Raw genomic sequence first — 15,416 nt, 5'->3', positions numbered from 1 at the left:
CTACATATGGCTAGCCAGTTTTCCCAGCACCATTTATTAAATAGGGAATCCTTTCCCCATTTCTTGTTTTTGTCAGGTTTGTCAAAGATCAGATGTTGTAGATGTGAATCACGTGGTTTTCATAGTTGCATCATAGTCCATTACATGGAAATGTCACAGCTTGCTTATCTGTTCTTCTGTACTGATCACTTTCAGTTTTTCAATATTTATCAATAACTTTGAGCAGAAAACCTTCTAGATTTCCCTTGTATTTTATATTATTTTCTTAAGATGGATGTTCCAAGGTCTCTTACAAAGATAATGAATGTATTTTAGGCCAAGTCTTCTCCAAGTGCAGTGTGTGCACAGATTGCTGGTGGATGTTGTGAAATGCAGATTCTAACTCAGAAGATGTGGGCTGGATCTGAGGATCTGCATTTGTCACAAATGCCTGCATGATGCCCAGGCTGTGGCTCAGGGCTTTGGGCAGTCTCTTAAAGTTGCTGGTGTATTGGCATTGAGAATATTTATAATACTTGTTTTGCCAAGTCATTGTGTGGGCTGGTTACCTAGGAGCTCTGCCCCCTCAGAAGTATTTTCTAATCAAGAAGAAAGTTTGGATTAGACTGGTGTCCAGAGGGATGGGGAGCTATAGCACCTGCCTTCAGTGAAAGCCTCTAAGCTTAGTTGTGGCCACCATTAGAATCATCTGGGGAGTACACAGACACACACACACACACACACACACACACACACACACACACACTTTCTCTCTCTCTCTCTCTTTCTCTCTCTCTCTTTCTCTCTCTTTCTCTCAGCTCCCTCCAGACCACTACAAACAGAATGGCTGGCAATGGAACCTGGCTATCAGTATTTTTTAAAGCTTCCCAGGTATTAGAGGTGATTCTGTATAGCTCAACAGCTCAACTATGTTCATTGATTTGTTTGCTTCTTTGTTTCCCTAAGAGATGCCAGTTTGGCAACACCCAAGGCTGCCTCTCCTCTGATTCAGATCTTGGAGACTTTCATCCATAACCATACAAAGCCCCAGGGCAGTTTTTTTGTTTGTTTGTTTGTTTGTTTTGTGCTTCTCGCATTTAGTGTAATTAGGTAGATAAACTTGCTAAGCCACCTGATTTGAATAAAGTCCATTATTCCTCCTGAAAGGGCTCAGGATGGGGGTCAATACCAATGGGAGCCAACTCTCCAGCCTCCTGGAGAGTTGAGGACCTCCTGGTTGAGGACCATTGTTCTAAGCCCTTCCCACCTTAAATCTCACTGAGCTCCCAACTATGTTTTATACCTGCTTGGATGTAAAGCTTGGGGCTTATATATGCCACACTCAGACCTCCACGCTTTCAACAGTGGATTTAGCACAGCCATGAGTTTTCTTTGCAATTCTGAAAAAATAATAACCATTATTTTGGACAGAAAACAAGGTAGTTGTCATCACTGACTTCTCCATGAAACTCACTCTTTTGTAGCATTTGCTGGTCCCATCTTACTGAATGCCGCCATTGTACACTCAGTCTCCCAAGCCAAAAACCTGGGGCTGATCCTAGCCCCTTTACTTTCCCATACCCTTCAGATCTAAGCAGTTCTCACAGTCCTTTGCTCTGTATGTACTTGTTTCTTATAGAATGTATCGCATTATATTAAAATTATCTCTTAGTATGGTATGTCCTTCAACTAGATCATGAGCCTCTTGACTCCAGAGATAGTATCTGATGCATCTTTTTATTCCTCACATCTAGTGCAGTGCCTGTCTAGCACAAAGTGGAGACTCCTGAAATAACTGTTGAATGAATGGATGAAATAAAATAGGTTTTGATCACATGTAACCCTGGAAGATTATTCTTACGGTTGAAAGTTTCATAGCAGCCTGGTTCTAGCAGGAGCACAGATTGCCTAGATAGTGCCTGGTGCCAACATGGCCTTGGCCTTGAGGGTGTGCAAGGTGGCAGACGGAATGCCCAGCATGCCCTGACTCCCTGCCACTCACCACCTGCTAGAGTAACACCTGCTGTTTCTGTTTGGCAGTTGCCTTTTCAGGCCTTGGCTTCACGACGTTCTACTTGGCGGGAAAGCTGCACTGCTTCACCGAGAGTGGGCGGGGAAAGAGCTGGCGGCTCTGTGCTGCCATCCTGCCCTTGTACTGCGCCATGATGATTGCCCTGTCCCGCATGTGTGACTACAAGCATCACTGGCAAGGTGAGTCCCTGCCCAGGGCCTGACTAGACCTCACCGTGGTTGCCCCTCTCCTCCAGGGATGGGTGTAGAAATGCACCAGTTGTGGGGAGCTAAGTGCCCATTGTCCAAAACCAGAGGAGGCTGAAATGACAGAGTGGATATAATTTTGAAGCAAATATGCTGGTTCAAATGAGGTCTGGCCTTCCTGGGGAAATAATTGGAGGTCTTCTTCCTCCTTCATGCTCCAGGAGACTGCTTGAGTCCTGCCAGAATGTCAGGCCCTTTGGTTTAGAGTCACCCTTGGCCTGAGACCCAAATGTGATTTTCCTGCTGGATCACTTGCCTCAGTCCTCAGACTTAGTGCCAAGTGGTTTTTGGCTTCCTTTGCTTATCGAATCCAGCCTACAAGGACATATTTGTCACCGTGGATGCTCTTCTGAAAGGTATATCCAGCCAGGGATTCATTCCAGTAATGCTCCAAGCCACAGCTGCAAGCCTGGGGTGAGGTTTGCCTATATATATATACACACACATATGTCAGTCTTGGAATATTTGTTAAAAATCCAAATAACACAAAACAAGGGAGGGGCTTGTTCCTGAAATATAACTAAACCATGCCATGTCCTTCTGCAGAGAAACTGCAGCTCACAGTCTGTCTGAAAGAAAACCACCACCTGCCAGAGCACACAGAGAGCCGAGACGGAGGTGATGTCTGCAGGAGGTGTGGCCTCTGGGAAGCGTGGGGTCTAGGGCAGGGTTTCCCAAGGGGAATCCTTGGATCACCTTGATCAGGCTGCCCTGATCTAGAAATTGGACTCTCTAGAGGTGCATCTGGAGCAGTGGTCTAGAATCGTCATGGTTGTTAAGGTGCATCTGGAGCAGTGGTCTAGAATCGTCATGGTTGTTAAGCAAGCCTATCATTGCTGATGAAGTCTAAGAAGCACTGGGAAAGAGCCCCACCATATGTGTCAATTTTAACCAAACAAAGCAAAGAAAACGTGCCTGAATCCAGCTTCTTTGGGTGAATGGGCTTCCATGATAGGTCTGTGACCCAAACCTCCTCTCCCTTTCTTGTTTTCCGACTGTTGCTGGGCATTGTTCATCTCCCCCCTCTCTCTGTCTTTGCAGCCAGCTGCCTTGCAGGACTTTTCCTTTTCTTTTTTCCTACCTTTTCCAGGTTTTTTTTTTTGTAGTGGTAATGAGGCAATGGATGGGGACAGAGTTGAGGGGAACTCCTAGCTGAGAGCTCCTCCTTCCTCATCTACTCTGGAGACCTTGTGCTCTTTTCAGCACTGCCCGGCTTCTCCTGTTCCTTTCTAGTCTCATCCCTACCCCCATATCCTCCTGGAGCTCATGCTCTGGGTGTCCTGTGACCCCAGCCTAGCTTTGAGCTGAAGGGTGAAGGGTATAGGGAAAGAGATGCTGACATGGTTTGGACAGCACAGCAAGTATCAAGTGCTAGTAAGGTCTGAGGCCCTCCTGATGGGGGAGGTCAGAAGAGGGTCACAGGTCTGAGCCTGCCCTTGTTCTGTTTTTAATCAGTGACTCGGATGAAATGCTGGATGATAAGAAGCCACATCATGAGACGGAAGGATGGAGAGAGTCACTGGGCCAACAAAAACAAAGGCACAGCCCCCCCTTGGAACTGGGAATATTTTCCCACAGAATTGTTTTCCACATATGTGGTTAGGGCATTTCCCCATGAAGAATATTATGGGCCAAATGGCCTTTTATGGACTGCTTCTCATTGATCCCTTGTGAGCCAGTTTCTTCTTTGAGCGCAGGAACAATTAATCCCTAAATATTTCACAGAGCTTTTCGTAGATTGAAAGAAATAATGGGTCCAAATGTTCTTTGTAAATGGAAATTTACTACACACATGCAAAGTGGTATCATTGTTGCTTAGTACATTTTCGCTAAGGAAGGATGCGTTGTGTTTCCCAAACAACTGACTTGGAGGCAGACATTTTTTATTTTGGAACATGATTTATTTGTAAGCTACAAATGCCAGGTTTTCACTTTTATTCAATCACTTTGGATTCGGGAATGATTTGGGGGTTTCAGAATTGAATCAGTTTTTCCTTTATCTTGGAGTCAGTAAGAGCCTTTGCATAGTACTGACAACCTAAGATGTGAGGCTGGCCTGTCTTCAGCACTCTCTGACTCGACCCTGTTTTGTTCCTCATTTCCTAGCTGTGGTAGTGTAACGTGGCCAGAGTAAAGGAATGTGGAATCACAGCTCTTGTCTTTAGAGAGTGGTGAATTTATGCTGCAGCTGGTGTACCCAAGGCCTGTTGGCAACTGGGGCTTTGAAACCAACCATACTATCCAACAGGCACAGAAAGGAACTATGAGCAGTCAAGTGAGAATATTCATCCTCTGTGGGCTGTTGGGAAAGCAAAGCAAGAGAATTTATGTTCAGTGATGGTTAAAACCATATTTGGGAATCAAACCAAAACTGCATCATGGTAGACTTCTGCAGCCCAGACTGAACGTGCATCTGTTGGTACAGGTTATTGATATAGCCCAAGGACCAGTTCAGCTCTGTCATTATCTGTTCAACTTATACCCTTGGAGTCAGCCAGGAGAGGAACACAGCTTCGTTTGGATACTCTAAAGGGCTCTGAGTCAGGCTCATTTTACCTGAGTTCCCCCCTCATGAGGCTGTCTGCCACTGTCCACACCAGTTGTTTTCAACTGGGTGATGGAGAGGCTGACTGTACCTCTCAGGGGACATTTAGCAATGTCTGTAGACATCTTTTTAGTTGTCACAACTTTGAGAGGTAGGTGCTACTGCCATCCAGTGGGTGGAGGGTTAGAGACTAGGGATTCTGCTAAATGTCCTACAATCGCAAGGCCCCCTGCCCACCAACAAGGAGTTATCCAAACCCAAATGTCAACACTGCCCAGTTTGAGAACCCCTGTTCTACATTGTACCCCAGTTCCATAGTTCTTTTCCCTGTTACATGTTAAGAAGCAGCAATGTTCTGGGAGTGGAAAGTTTTGTTCATTCAACACTCAATTATTAAGGGAGAAATCAAGGAGCCCTCAACGGTTTCCCGTTGGGAGGAGGGAGGCAGAGTGAGGTCTTCAACTGCAGTGTAGGTGGATGTTTGAGGCAGGATGCCTGATTAAGATAAATAACTTGTTTTCCTTTGGTGAACTGAGCTGCCCAGTGACTGTGGGCGGGGGCCATCCATCATGGTGAGAATTCACATGGAGGCCCATTAGCATCAGCAAAACTCAAGTCCCCCTCATTATAGACTTTAGTTAACAGCATTCATGTTGTGAGATTTTATGACTCCATTTCAATTTTGATTTAAGCAACTGTGCCTAATGTAGAAATACATCCAATTACTCGATTACACATCATATCCAGTAAATAGCCCATAATCTCCAATGACTCTCTCTCTCTCCACTCTCATGGTTATTTTCTGTTATTGACACCCCCTGGTCTTTTCTGCCTCCCCAGCCCACTCCAAATATACAAATCTATTGTTTTATTAAGTGAGGAAAATACAGAGGCACAGGCCATGGCATAGGGAAGGACACATGAAACATTTAACAGAACTTCCCCAGACACAAAACCAGCTGGATCAATACTAAATCTCTATGTGGCTGATGTGCCCTGTGTCCTTGTGACATTCTGGCTTGCAGGTCAACTGGAAGCTGGAGAGTTTCACAGATGACGCTAACTACAAAGCCCGGTACCCTCTCAAACAGGCTCCCCTTTGTGATTGACAGTGTGTTTAATGGTGCTCAGACTTGTAGAATCCCCCTGCTAGAGAAAATAAATGCAGACAAAGAGCAGAGCGTGTCATTAAACTGACTTCTGCCTCTATTCACGCCCTTGTGTGATTACGATTCCTCGTAAATGGAGGGTTACAGCTACTAGTGGCAGGAATGTGGTGTTTGCTCTATCACTGGACTTAATAATGAGCTCCCCTGACCCCTCAAGTCCCTGCACCTGAAACCAGGCTCTCCCCATGTGACTTTAGGTTTGGAGATAACATTTTAAACACTTGTTTCTCTAATTATAGGTCATTTGAAGCAGCCCTAGGTCCCTGAGTGGTGTTTCATTATAAGAAAGAACACCCCCCTCTGGATGTAATCTAGGGAAACCGGTCTCAAAGAATGAAACAGTCATTTGTTCCCACCCAGACTAAGGTTGGAAAGTGTCTCGGTCAGATACAGACACAGTTGTCTAACTGGCTTGAAGTTTTCAAGATGGCCATTATTGCCTTCGCCTGCTTTCCCAGATTGGGCTATGAAGGGTCTGTGATTTGAAATGAACTAAATGTAGTTACCAAACTTCAGGAGATTACTGACCCTGCAAATGCAGGTGTTTTGGTGGTTGGATATTGTGCTGGACTGTTTCATGTGCACAAAATACTTCTGGCCTCAAGAAGCCCAGGCAGAAGCTATTCCCTTTGGAGAAACCCTTGCTTCAAAGTCTGATGACATTCTATAACTCACAGGACTCTCTCAAGTTCTCCTTCCTTTTGTTACTGATAAACTCAGTAGCCCCAAAGGATGGGATCGTTCCCTGTTCAGTGTGACAGAGACATTACATGAAATCAAAAGTAAGCATCAAGCAGAGTAAGTTTTATTCCATGGCCAAAGAATGGAGAAGTGGGGGCCGGGCGCGGTGGCTCACGCCTGGAACCCCAGCACTTTGGGAGGCTGAGGCGGGCGGATCACGAGGTCAGGAGATTGAGACCATCCTGGCTAATACGGTGAAACCCCGTCTCTACTAAAAAAAAATACAAAAAAAGTAGCCAGGCATGGTGGCAGGCACCTGTAGTCCCAGCTACTCGGGAGGCTGAGGCAGGAGAATGGCGTGAACCTGGGAGACGGAGCTTGCAGTGAGCCGAGATTGCGCCACTACACTCCAGCCTGGGCGACCGAGTGAGACTCCGTCAAAAAAAGAAAGAAAGGAAGGAAGGAGGGAAGGAAGGAAGGGAGGGAGGGAGGGAGGGAGGGGAACACAGCTCTCAGATGAACTTCTCAGTTAGTGAGGGGTGAAGGGATTAAAATATAGGGTTTCTCTAACGAAGAGGTCAGGTAGTAGAATCTAGGGGAGGAACAGTCGACTCTTTTTCTGGAAATGGATGGTGAACTCCTGGGAACCAGAGTGCTGCCTTCCTTTTATGGCTTCTTCCAGTTGTTGTCATGGCAATTGTCAACTGTCATGGTGCTAGTGAGAGTGCCATTTAGCATGGAAATTAGATTATAATGAAGCCTGAGGTCTTCTTGAAGTTGTTCTGTCAGCTATCTTGGTTTTACCAGTTTCAGGTAGTCTAGTGACAAAGGGAACTTTTTACCACAGGGGCCCCATTTCTTAAAGATAAACAGCATTAGGGAGGGGTGGAAATCCAGCTATGTCATGTAAGCCTTACATTGAGTAACACCCTCCCCTTCCCTCCCCTCTATCTCTGTCTCCATCTCTCTGTCTGCCTCTGCCTCTTACACACACACATGCACACACGCACACACACATACACACACACACACACGGCTGAGGGACATACACTGTTAACCAGGCCTCCCCTGTGCTGTCAGAAGCAATCTGTAGATTTTCTAAATGAAGTGACTTGAAAAAGATCCCTTAGAACAATATGATCGTTCCCACCAAAAGCCTGCCAGCCTGGGTAGAACAAAAACACTGAGATTCTCCCTCTACTATCCTCAGCCCAAGTGAATTGATTTCACCTCATTTTCCCTCCACAGTTGGCTGCTCTGTGTGGCAGGGCCCACAGTCACATTTACCACTGGCTGCCAACCCCCGCCTCTGTCTGGGAACCTCTGAGTCTTGACTGCCCATCTCAATCCACCGGCCTCTGTATTGATGCCCAGGAGAGCGTGAGAAGCCTCAGCCCCTGGCTCACCCCTCCCTCCCGTCAAAGTCCACTGCATAGCCTGCTTTCAGCCTCAAGAGAGGCATTCTCAGCCAGGAGTTCTGCCATCTTCCTGCCTCCTGGTGTTTCCCCGTGACGTAATTCCCAGGGAAGGTGGACGTTGCTTGCTCCCAAGTCTCACTGGCATCATTCCTTTGTTTTACTCAAGGGAACCTGTCTCTTTTTAGCTTTCTTTGGTGTTCTGTGTGCCAGGCCCTGGCAACCACTGATCTACTTTTTATCTCTGTGGGTTTGCCTATTCTGCACATTGCATATAAATAGAACCACACAATGTGTGGCCCTTTGTGGCTGGTGATGTTGATTCTTTAGTGCCTCTTGTAGATGTTGTTCAGCTCATGTCAGTTCCCCATTTACTGAATAAAAGTCTGCTGAGTTCTGGGAAATAAATAGGAATGAAACATCCCAGAGTCCTAGATAATGACATGTAGTCAGGAAGATACATTCAGAAACAGGAAACCCCACTGGTGGTAGATGTGAGGCCACAGAGTGCATAGATGGCAGCCCAGAGAGACAGCAGGGCCCCTGGTCCATGCTGAGGGCTCCAGAGAGCCACAAAGGGACATGGAAAACATTCTGCTCCAGCCCACACCAGATGACTGGTCAACCTGTGTCCTGTAGTCTTACAAAGACACTACCCCTCTCTTAAAAGATGGGTCTACTTTCAGTTTCTCAGATTTAACGAATCTCCTTTGTCATCAGCACCTTCACACATACCCTTCTCTCTGCCTGGAAAACCACCAGTGCCCTCCTTTCCTCTACTCCTCAACTTCTCCCGGTTAACTCTTGCTCATCCTTCTGGTCTTAGCCTGAGGGTCATGTCCTCAGCAAAACCTCTGCTCCAGAATAGCCCAGGTCTGTGTGCTGGGTGAGCTCACAGACCCTCACACATTTCCTTCATGGTGCTTATCATAGCTGCAAATTGCTGTTAAGGCTGTCATTGTTTAGTATCTGTCTTGCCCCTTTGCTGGAAACTCTGGGACAGCAGGGACTTGTCCCATTGGTTCAGCCTGTGCCCTAGGCTTGGCCATCATGCCCGACCCCTGATACATATGCAATGCATGTGTATGAATGAATGGCATCAGTGCTACGTAAGGAGACAGAAGTATTTTGTATTCCAAAAACACTGAGATCCATTTATTTCCCTTTTGAGACGTCCAGTTGATTTGGGGCAAAGTTAATCCCAAGTGTTTTTCCCCCAATAAGGGCTTTCTTGTCCCCCACTTGCCTGTCTATCAAGAGGATACGAATGCGATTTTATCAAAATAGCAATAGCCCACTTGAGGCAATTGATGACAAGCTCCTTCATAAAGTAAGTTATTGTTTGGATCTTGTTCACCACCTTTGTAATAAACACAGCCCCAAAATGACTTTGCTGAGAAGCAGCTTGGATAGACCTTTCATTGCCCTTGTTACTTCTGATAACTCCCATAGCACCTGTGATATCACTTTTCACTCATTCCATTAAATGGGAAACAGAATTGGCAGGAATTGTCATTTCCATGCATGCTGCTATGTCAGTAAGTCTGGGAAACATTCTTGGGATGATTTGATGTCTTTTGGTCAATGATCCACCTAATGAAATGCTGTGCTACAGAAAATAGAATGTTGAATGGTGTTATTTGTAGGTTTTACTCTTTGGTCTGTTTAGTCAATGGCTCAACTGCAGATGTTGTGGCTCATTTTAGATGCTAATAAAAATGCCTCATGGGACTGTTTCCTGGGGTTAGAGGAAAAACAAAACAATAGTGCAACTCTAAGACCTTGAACTAGAAAAAGGCCTGACACATTTTATAGGCTGGTGGCCATAAGCTAGTGAAGAGATTCTTCATTTAAACAACTTCACTTAATCATGTTAATTACACCCTCTGGCCCTGCTCCAGAATTCATGGTACATATGGCTTTACAATTTCTTGGGTGACAAATGTGTTTTTAAGTTCCTTAGAAGTTTATTTACAATGCTATGAAAATGTAGCCATGTCAGAGAGATGAGATCTGTAAGCTGCTGCGTTGCTGTGTGAGGAGAAGGATGGGGCAGGATGAGAAAGCCTCCAGCAGCTCTGGAGTGGAATGTGAGAGGAATGGGAAAAGGATAACAAGGATGGATACTATGTTTATGTCCTATTTTGGCATGCTCCATGAAATAATCATTAGAAGTAATATATTATTAAATTATCATCACAACTTACTGAGGCAGATACTGAGATCCACATTTGAGAGATAGGGAAACTCAGAGAGGCAAAGCAACTTGCCCTGGTAGGGTCTGCAATGTCAGCCTTAGGATTTCTCAGCATGGAAGATTCTTGGATTGGGGGTGAGGATAAGTGGTGGTTACCTTACTGCAGCCCCAGGAGCCTCCAAAAGGACAAACAGTTCTTCTCTTGGGAATGGATCTCCTGCCTTCTTTTCTTGTTCATTCTTGGTAATGCCTCTTGTTTTCCCTGCTGTCCTCCAATCCCCCCTACTCTGATGGCTGCTCACCAAGTCTGAGCAGACACGAATATGTATTCGTTGCCTTTTTGCCAGACAGCTACTGCGCAGTCACACTGTGTTCATCAGTTGTGGACATTTGAACTAGTATGGGGAGAAAGCAGTGACAATTATTTGGTCTCTCCCTTTGACCAGTTAGAATGACTTTTGTTTCTGATATTTTATCTCAACCAACGAGAGGATATGACCTGGTTTTTTTCTTTTCTTTTCTTTTCTCTTTCTTTTTTTTTTTTTTTTTTAAAGAGATGGAGTCTTGCTCTGTTACCTGGGCTGGAGCGCAGTGGTGCGATCTTAGCTCACTGCAACCTCTGCCTCCCGGGTTCAAACAATTCTCCTGCCTCAGTCTCCAGAGTAGCTGAGATTAAGGTGCATACCACCATGCCTGGCTATTTTTTTTTTGTATTTTTAGTAGAGATTGGGTTTCACTGTGTTGCCCAGGCTGGTCTCAAACTCCTGAGCTTAGGCAATTCGCCCTCCTTGGTCTCACAAAGTGCTAAGGGATATGACCTATTTTCTTAATGCACCTTGGTAGAGTCTCCAAATAATCTCAATGTATGACCTCAGTAGGCTGACTCAGGATCAAATTCCTGGAACATTTATATAACAAGGCCTCTTAGGCACCTTGGACTTGTGGTTCCATGCTAATATGTTACTGATGAGGTCATCAAGAGGACCAGAATGGGAAAGGGGCACACCCAAAAACACACAGGACAGCAACCCAATCTAACCCTGAGTTACTATGTATCCATTTCCCTCAACAAACATAATTATGCTGTGAGCGAGGTGTTGGCCAAGGTGTTGAAGGAACCAATAGCCAACCCTTATAGAGTTGAGTCCAGCATTAAATATTAAACAATCACACAATTTGTCATTGTTTGCCACTCTCATTGCACAGGGAGTGGGGAGGGGCTACTAACATGTGTAACTGGGAGACTTGGTCTAGTCTGGAGGTCAGATGAGGCTATGTTGCACAATGGTATTGAGCTCTGAAGTATGAATAGAAAAATGATATTGAGCTCTGAAATATGAATAGAAATTGATTAGGGGAAGGCATGAGGAGAAGGGATTCCTGGGAATCCAGGATCAGAACAGCACATGTGGAGCCCCAAGAGGAGAAGCAGCACATGTATTTGAGGAACTAAAGGGAAGACCATGGCTTCGGTAGGATGAGTGAAGGGGAAATAGCTGGGATGGTTGGCAGGGCCAGGGATGCAGTCTTAAATGACACAAGGGCTTGGCTGTTCTCTTACAGCAGTGGGAAGGAGTCAGCCAAGCAGGAGAATGGCTGCGCCTATTTACTCTTAAGAGAACATCACCGCTGTGTCCCAAGTCCAGTTCCAGAGCAGTGTCCTGGGCCCTGGGTCTGCATGCACGGAAAGCTTATGCTGTCATCACGGACATGTCTAAAATAAAAAAGCTTTTCTTTTATTTATACTTCTTTTCTTGCTTTGCTATTGCAGATTAATAAAATTACATGCATGAAATTACTAAATTTGTTTTAAAGAAGATAAAGCTGTTCATTATAAGAACTTTTCATGTTTTTCTATTAGCTTCGTAGAAACTCTGAAAGTAGAAACAGTTCTATGAACGATACTGAAATATGAAAATATTGTCCCTGTCCTCAGAAATTATCCTGTTAGATCTAGATAGAACCAGGATACCAATAACAGGATCACAAAAAATGACTGATAGGTGCAGGGCACGTTTCTAAGCATTGAGCAGCTTGTTTTCCTGAAAGATACATTTCTTTGACAACCACTCAACATGTCACCTACAGGAGACAGAGGCACATTAGTCTGTGACTTAAACTGAAGTCTCTCTACAGTGTGTTGCTTACTGGGAAGCGTTGGGAAAGTTACCACCCTGAGCACTGATCCTTCAGGATCACCACTGGCCCCTACCTGAATGCAGGTGGACACACCCTTCAGCCCATGGGCCTGCTGCATCCTGAAGGCTGGGACCTCAGAGTCATGTGGTTATCGAGCCTGGAATGAACCCGCCAGCGTGTGTGCACAGCACCACGGACCAGTGCAACTATAGCATCAGGACTCCAGGGTTCAAGCCCAATTCTTTTGGGGAAAATGGGGCTGATCCTGCCTGCCTACGGGAAGTCTGTATGGTTCAACAAGAAAATAACTGTGAAAGTGGAGACCCCCCAACGGAGAATGGCAATTCAGCCTGACAGCAACCTTGAAAGAGTTCCCTTTTTTTTTTTTTTTTTTTTGGTTAGGGGAGATTTTCCACTAGACTAGAATCTTTTCAGCAAAAATAACCCATAGACAGTTAAAGTGAACACACACACAGATACTAAGTGAGCGTTGTTGGTGTGAGCTGCTTTTATGAGGTCTCTATTGAGAACTACCTGAATGTTCTCTTTGGCAAGGGGCTTCCCTGGGGCAGAGGGCTGGTATTCCCTGCAGATGCACACCCCTGCCTCACCTGCTCCCCTCTCGCCTCCCAGCTGGTAAGATCTGTAGCTGTTAGAGAATTGAGCCCTTTCTGCCAGAGGTCTGCTGAGTTTGCCAACACAGGCACGTCTTAAAATGTTTTATTCACTTTGTCTGTGACACAGAAGGTTCATTTCATCCCTGGGAAGCCGCTTACCACGAGGCAGAGACCCTTTCACCTGCTGGATTTTCTGCAGCACACCAGCAATATTACACTGGTGGGAACTTACTAAAAAAAAAAAAGCACAGCTCCCAAGATATTTAGATCCTACAGAGATGGCTTGAATTTTTCTTCCAGAATTTAGAATTGATTTCAAAAATCAGGAATACAAATTTGAGTTTATGCAATGCTCAGGTGTGAGTTAAAGAAATACAGGGAAGGGCTCGGTATGGAGGTTCACGCCTGTGATCCCAACGCTTTGGGAGGCCGAGATGTGCAGATCGCTTGAGGTCAGGAGTTCGAGACCAGCCTGGCCAACATGGTGAAACCCTGTCTCTACTAAAAATGCATAAATTAGCTGAGAGTGGTGGCATGTACCTGAAATCCCAGCTACTTGGGAGGCTAAGGCGGGAGAATCACTTGAACTGGGGAGGCGGATGCTGCAGTGAGGCGAGATTGCACCACTGTACTCCAGCCTGGGCGATAGAGCGAAAAACAGGGAAGAAAGAATCAAGTACTCATTTTTTAATGTTTAAGTGCCAGAAATGATGGCAGTTTGCAGAGGCCACCACCGTAGTTTCTCTTTCCTTTAGTCTTTCAGGGGGTCCTGTAAGCAAACCAGGTCCTAGAACAGGAAGGAGAAGTGCTTTCTGGAAAATATAACTGGCCACATTTGAACAAATAGTAACCCATTTTTCCCGCTCTGCTGTTTCCTGCCTAGATTCCTTTGTGGGTGGAGTCATCGGCCTCATTTTTGCATACATTTGCTACAGACAGCACTATCCTCCTCTGGCCAACACAGCTTGCCATAAACCCTACGTTAGTCTGCGAGTCCCAGCCTCACTGAAGAAAGAGGAGAGACCCACAGCTGACAGCGCACCCAGCTTGCCTCTGGAGGGGATCACCGAAGGCCCCGTATGACCAGTGTCCTGGGAGGATGGACGCTAAGCCCTGGGCACATCTGCCACCCTGACATCATAACACAATAGAAATGGTTTTTTGTAGTGTTTTTCATCAGTTGTTTCTCAAAGTCATCGTACTTCTGCTTCTGTTTCACTGATGGTGTTCCTGCTACTTTAAATGTCTACTTCCAACATCCTTGAATTTGCAAACGAAGGACACCAGGAACAATCCCTGAGAGACGTGTGGAAGAGGCTGCGAAGGTGGGGTTTGGGGAGCTTGGCCGATTCCTCTATCCAAAGTGTTTGCTGTAACAGCCACCTTCCTATGTTTTCATGGTTGTAAAACACAATAAAACCTCCCACCTGGAAGAGTTGGTGTTGGCCGCCCAGTGCAACAAGTCATTTGGAGATGCAGCGGGTTTCTCAGCAGAGACCCAAAGCCAGCTTTCTCTGTAGGTCATTCCAGGTGCTGAGCTTGGAAGCAAAGGCTCAGAACCTTTCTGAGCCATCAGCTTCTCATAGCCCATGTCTCTAAAATAGATTTGAAACTTGGAGTGACAGCTTGAGCATTTCCAGGGCTTTTGAATCATTGAATCTGGAAGCAAATAAAATTAATAACTTCATGCACAGACCTCCACCAAACACAATGAGCGTGAAGATGCATGAGTGCCTGTGTGGGGGATGAGGTCACTGCAGTTGCTTGAGGGTTCATGGGCACAATATCCTTCCCATCTTCCAGTCTGTTTATGGAGCCACTTCTGTAGCTCTGCCTCATTCAGTGAATTTTGGGGGCATGGGGGCTTTACTTAGCTCTTCTGCAAGAAGTAGTGTGACTGATCTCACAGATCAGAAACCGCATGCCTGGGGCTCATCTCAAGGGAGTGGCTGAGTGGCCATTGGAGGTAAGAAGCAGCTTCAGGCTGAGAGTTTTTCCCCTTTAAGGTCTGAGTTTTGCCGAGCTCTGCTCTAAGGATTCTCCAAGTGGTGGTGTGTTCCTGTTCCTGTCTAGCAGGCAATGTTTCAGCATGATAGGACTCTGGTAGAGGGTACAAGAACAGAATCAGGAATGTGCCATGTCTCTCGCTCAGCTCTTTGCATTGTTGAATACAGCCAGTCAGCCAGTCAATATGAACCTTTTTCAGTCTGAGTATACAGCACGCTGCTCCTTGGCCAGCTTGTTTTTTCAAGGCAGTGAACATCCCCTTCATCCAGTTCCGATCGGATGTACCATGTGGTTCTTCAGATTCCTGGGCCTGGGTGCTACGAGGTGATGCATCTTTGCTATCCGGAGTGTTACTTTTTTTTTTTTTTTTTGACGGAGCCTTGCTCTGTC

The 15,416-nt window shown here is 45.7% G+C and overlaps 1 protein-coding gene across 2 annotated transcripts in view; it reads left to right on the top strand.

The window, feature by feature from the left end:
* PPAPDC1A (phosphatidic acid phosphatase type 2 domain containing 1A) overlaps positions 1-14,459 on the top strand; it is a 137,214-nt gene extending 122,755 nt beyond the window's left edge. Inside the window, exons 6-7 of one of the 2 annotated variants that reach the window (XM_012001075.1) lie at positions 2,020-2,190; positions 13,903-14,459. In XM_012001075.1, coding sequence (XP_011856465.1) covers positions 2,020-2,190; positions 13,903-14,102 — 371 coding nt within the window. In that variant the 3' untranslated portion in view covers positions 14,103-14,459. Of the gene's footprint in view, positions 1-2,019; positions 2,191-7,899; positions 8,278-13,902 lie in introns of those variants that run through there. The other variant, XM_012001076.1, reaches the window with a different exon arrangement.
* Positions 14,460-15,416: the final 957 nt, after the last annotated feature.

The sequence above is a fragment of the Mandrillus leucophaeus genome, unplaced genomic scaffold, assembly GCF_000951045.1.
Source record: "Mandrillus leucophaeus isolate KB7577 unplaced genomic scaffold, Mleu.le_1.0 Scaffold65, whole genome shotgun sequence".
NCBI lineage: Eukaryota > Metazoa > Chordata > Mammalia > Primates > Cercopithecidae > Mandrillus > Mandrillus leucophaeus.
This window is presented reverse-complemented; position numbering and strand designations above follow the sequence as displayed.